Below are 5,237 nucleotides of genomic sequence, written 5' to 3'. Positions count from 1 at the left end.
AAAAAAAAAAAAAAAAAAAAAAAAAAAAAAGGACATCCTAGAAAGGTAATTGAATTTTAATTTGAAAAATTTCCAGAAAAAAGGGAACATTTATTTCCATTTCCTGGTTGATGCATACTAAATTTTAGTTCACCTTCATGGCGAAGGAAAAGGTTTATCTGAAACTACAAATGGACGTGAAAAATGACCCACCTCATGAAAATGCATGAATCAGTAAGTACCTAGATGCTTAAATCTCCAGTCTAATTTGAAACTATTTTACTTCTACGAAGACCAGTTAGTAATCCAGAAGAAAAAGCACAAGACTGATGTTTAGGAAATAGATGCTGGGATATGAACTCCAATATCACTATCCCTGATAGGGGGTTGTTGGCAGGTCACTGAACCTAAACTTCAACTTCCTTATGAAAGTGAGAATAATAATTTATGTCTAGGGCAGTTGTAAATCAATTTTAAAGCATGAATGCACATATATGAAAGAAGCTAAAAAATCCTAAAGTGCCACAGTACTATCATTGAATAGTAAAAATCTTCTAAGTAGAAACAAGACGTCTTTTTCTCACCTCAACAAACTTTCAAATACTAAATACCCGATGAAATATATCATTAAATTTGGTGCTTTACTTAGTAAATACATGTAAATAAAAGTGTTTTCATTTGTATATATTAATTTTTCAATGCATGCATTTATTTTAAAATAATTTTTAATGAAATTCGAGTGCTACCCTACTATTCTGGAAAGGTAAATTAGTGCTTACCTTGAAAAACATAGATGGTCCCTAAGTTTTTAAGGAGATCTTTAACATACTTGAAAACAGGTTGTTATAAGGAACATAGTGAAACTAAGTGTATTACAACTAAGTAGTCCATCTTTTAAGGTACCACTGGACAAGTCCCTGCATGGAACTATTTTTGTTCAGGTTACTATATATAGATCTGAAAATAAAGATACTTATTACAAAAAAATACATCTGCCTGATCCTTCTATATGAAATGATCAACTGATTATTTTGGCTTGGATTTTTTTTTTCCTCTTTACCAGTTAAGAGATTAAACCAGGGACGCTGTACCACTGAGGTACATTCCTACCCTTATTTTGTTTTTCTATCCCTATTTTTAACCAAGTTTTCAGGTGTACAGATTTTAAAAAACTGCTTAGTGCTCTGGCACACAGGTTGAATAGTCACAAAAGAATTTCAGACTTACCCTGATAGTGCTGCCTATAACTTCAATCACTTTGCCTCGATACCACATAGTATCAGATCCTCTCACTGCACAAGGTTCTCCCTTCTTCCAGAAATAAGGTTCCAAAAGACCCAGGCATTTTAAAGTACTCTGAATTTCATTCATCATTTTTAGTAGCTCGAATTCTGAATAAAATATTAAAAATAGAAATCATTTGGGAAAACTACCACTTTTCAATAAGTTATTGATAATCTTCAGTAAGTCTTGGGTTCAATCCCCAACACTGAAAAAAAAAAAACAGATGATGACCTTGGATGACCAAAGAAGATGGGGAAAACGTTGTGGCTAGCGATATCATAGACCTATATCTCTCACCACACACTAAACTAAAACTGAAATGGATCAAAGATCTAAATACTGAAACAGAAACACTAAACCGGTTGGAAGAGAGGTTAGGTAGAACTCTTGAAGACAATGTTGAGGAAAAGATTTCATCAACAAAATCTCAGCTGCATGTGAACTAGCGCAGAGAATCAAACACTGGGATCTCATCTTATTAAAAAGCTTCTGCACAGCAAGAGAAGCCACCAACAGAGCAAAGAGACAACCTATAATGTGGGAAAAATTTTTACCAGCTTTTCCTCAGACAAAGGTCTACTATCTAAAATATATAAAGAACTTAAAAAAATCAGACCTCCCCAATTTAAAGACCAAATCCAAAAATGGGCATCTGAAATAAACAGACATTTCTCAGACAAAGAAGTAGGAACAGTAAATAAACATATGAAAAAATGTTCAACATCACTGGTCATTCCAGATGTGCAAATGAAAACAATGTTGAGAATCCACCTCACCCCAGAAAGAAGGCTGCTATCAAGAAATCAACCAATAACAAGTGATGGCAGGGTTGTGGAGAAAAAGGAACCCTTCTCCCTTGTTGGTGGGAGTGCAGACTGGTGCAATCGCTGTGGAAATCAATGTGGAGATACCTCAAACCGCTAGGATTGGAAGTCCCATATGACCCTGCTATTCCCCTGCTGGGTATCTTTCCAAAAGAATTAAAAGAATCTTACCACAGTGATATCTGCTCACCCATGTTTATAGCAGCACAGTTTGTAATAGCTAAAACTTGGAAACAACCCAATTTCCCATCATCTAGAGACTTGATAAAGCAAATGTTTTTGTTTGTTTTTTTTAAATAAAATGGAGTACTTCTCAGCCATAAAGAATGATAAACTAGAGACACTGATAGCTAAATGGATGCACATTGGGGCCATACTCTTAAGTGAAATAAATAGGACACACATGTAAATACCAATTAGTTTTTCTGGTATGAGACTGAAAGTGCAAATAAGGTTCAAAATGTATAACAGATAATGTGAAATAGTAAGAAAAGGGGAAGGGGAAGAATGAGGGGTAGAGGAAAGGAAGGAAGGGAAAGGAAAATATATGGGAAAAGGAAAAAATGGAAACAAAGTCTTTGTAAATAGGGAGGTGTGGAGGGGGTGAAGGGAGGGCAGGGAATGGGGAAAAATGAGAACCAAGACACATCATATAAAGGTACAAATTCCCAATGATGAATGTGATCATACTGTATATACGACTGAGGCAGAGGATTACAAGTTTGAGCCCAGACTGGACAATTTAGCAACTTAGCGAGACCAGTCTCAAAAAAATTTTTTTTCATAAAAAGCTGGGGATACAGTTTAGTGTGAAAGCCCCGGGGTTCAATCCCAGTGCTACAAAAACCAAAACCAAAACCACAATGAAAATGAAAAACCAAAAATTGTACCTGATAACTTAGGCACTACAAATATAGTTCCATCATCACCGATGCAGCTGACTACGGCCTCAAATACTTTTTTGTCAGGAATAACTGGTGGTTTATAGCATCCCATTCTTGACTCTGAAATTTTCTCCTTACATTCAGATACCCTGTGTTCACTGACTATATCAGCAGCTTTTTTGTCAGTGTCAGAGTTAATTTTAATACATTTAGTAAATTCTGAATCTCCTTGTTCCATGGGAATTTGTAGAGACTTCTCAGATGAGTGGACAGTATCTGATTTGATAATTCTGTAACATAAAAAAAACTCTCAACAGGAGCAAATATAAAAATCTAGGGAAAACAGCATAAAAAGAATCCTTCAAACATACCTAACATTTAAAGAAGATATTTAATTCTAGTCTAGGATATACTAGATTATGCTGTTACATGAAAATGGTCATAATTTCTTATAATTAAAATTACTTTGAATTGTAAAGGAGATTGATGAAAAAATTTAACTAAAATATTTTAAATTACTATCTCATACATACACATTATTTTCTCATAAAATCTCCTAAGTAGTATATTCCAAGTACTATATACAATACCTTCAAATTGACACTATTTTTTCAATACAACACCTTCAGGTAAATACTACTTTAGCTCAGTTAGAACATGTATATGTGGCATATTATCAACATTTACAGAATACAAAGAGAATATGAATCTCTTAAAAAACAATAAATATTTAGATATTAAGTGTTAGTGGTAATAAGCTAATTAAACTTTTTACTTCGTATTACTTTTTTGATCATGAAAGTATGCTTGTGCAAAACAATAAAATCCTAGAAGATAATATTAATATTGGTTGTATTTTAGCAGAATTACAGCAGCTTTTTGTTTCTTCTCACCTCCTGTACTTTTGTTTTAGTGGGAAATAAACATTGATGAATCAGTCTCAACTAAATGTGCATTAAGATAGCTTGTGGTACTATTAAAGCAGTAAAAAATAAAACAAACCCTAAAACTTCACAATCACTGCATGTCAGTGGTGTAAACTTGGCAAGAATTTTTCACTTTAACTCATTTCTATATAGGAATTACTTTAACCTAAAGCAAATTAACCCCAAGAGAGGCACTTTGACATGGAACCTGGCTGTGTATCAATGCTCAGGTAACTCTAACCCATCTACTATACCTGGTCTCATTTTGTTTCTGATTTCTCATTCTTTTTCTATTTTACCAGGTCTTGGGAGGGGGTTCTAAAGCCAACTGTATCTAAAAAAATCTGTCCTTGTATGGGACAAAGTGGTTAACAGGAAACTGTGTTTGCAAACTGAACGTACCTCCACACCTAGCCAGATATAGGAACAAGCTACGGCCATGACAATATCCCAATCCTTCTTCCCTGAACCCCTGACAAAGCTACTTATTCTAAAACTTCACACCTGTTTGGATCTTTAAATGTGATTTTTTTCAATTAATTTTTTGCCACTCATTTGCTTGACACAAATACATATTGTAAATACCAACCATAATTTTCAACATAAGCTCAAACATTCCTGTCTAAGCAAAGGATGCCAAAGGGCTCAGATCTGGTACTCACTATATTGCTCCTTTTTTGTTTTAGAATACGAATGCCAAAGAAAAAAGGAAAGTATAAAATCCAGTATATAAGAAAGAGTTTAAGTATACAACAGTTGGTATGGAACAAAGAAATGAACATTTCTGAAAGAGTGTTTCTGAGATGGCTCCTTAGGAATTATGTAGAAACTCCTTTATAGTTTAAAAGCAAACAAAATGCAATTCTTATTTGGAAGCACAAATAAAAATTTATGCAAATAAATAGGAAGCATCCATCACAAACGGGTGTCAAAAAAATTTAAAAAGCTTATACCTTCTTTCCCTAAAAGCCAAACCTTTTTTAATCAAGTATTTAGAAACATCAACACGCTCTCCTTTTTCATCTCTGCAGAAAATTTTCACAGGTAATGGCCATGTTGTATTTTTCTCCTGCAGTGATTTAAAAGCTCAGTAAGACACACAAAAAAATTCTTATAAAGAATATACTTTTCACAAACATTTCTTCTACATTACTTTAAGAAAAAAAAATTCCCAATTGAGTAAAGTTACTTTGTTACTAAATAGATTAGAGGGAAAGAATGACAACAGCATAGAAGAATCACAGGGGAAAGATTTTTGTATGTGTGTGAAATGTATCAGGAAGACCTTGCTATCAAAGTAACCTTACCAAAAAAAAAAAAAAAAAAAAAAAAAAGAAAAA

General features: G+C 33.5%; 1 protein-coding gene across 2 annotated transcripts in view; it reads right to left on the bottom strand.

Annotated features, from left to right (window-relative positions):
• Rnf17 (ring finger protein 17) overlaps window positions 1-5,237 on the bottom strand; it is a 161,723-nt gene that overhangs the window by 27,056 nt on the left and 129,430 nt on the right. For both annotated transcript variants that reach the window (XM_019208895.2, XM_010633821.3), the window contains exons 25-27: window positions 4,851-4,966; window positions 2,978-3,261; window positions 1,207-1,370 (exon numbers count right to left, since the gene is read on the bottom strand). In XM_019208895.2, the coding sequence (XP_019064440.1) occupies window positions 1,207-1,370; window positions 2,978-3,261; window positions 4,851-4,966 (564 nt within the window). The remainder of the gene's footprint in view (window positions 1-1,206; window positions 1,371-2,977; window positions 3,262-4,850; window positions 4,967-5,237) is intronic.

Source organism: Fukomys damarensis, unplaced genomic scaffold, assembly GCF_012274545.1.
Source record: "Fukomys damarensis isolate Sample0158 unplaced genomic scaffold, DMR_v1.0_HiC HiC_scaffold_38, whole genome shotgun sequence".
NCBI classification, from domain to species: Eukaryota; Metazoa; Chordata; class Mammalia; order Rodentia; family Bathyergidae; genus Fukomys; species Fukomys damarensis.
This window is presented reverse-complemented; position numbering and strand designations above follow the sequence as displayed.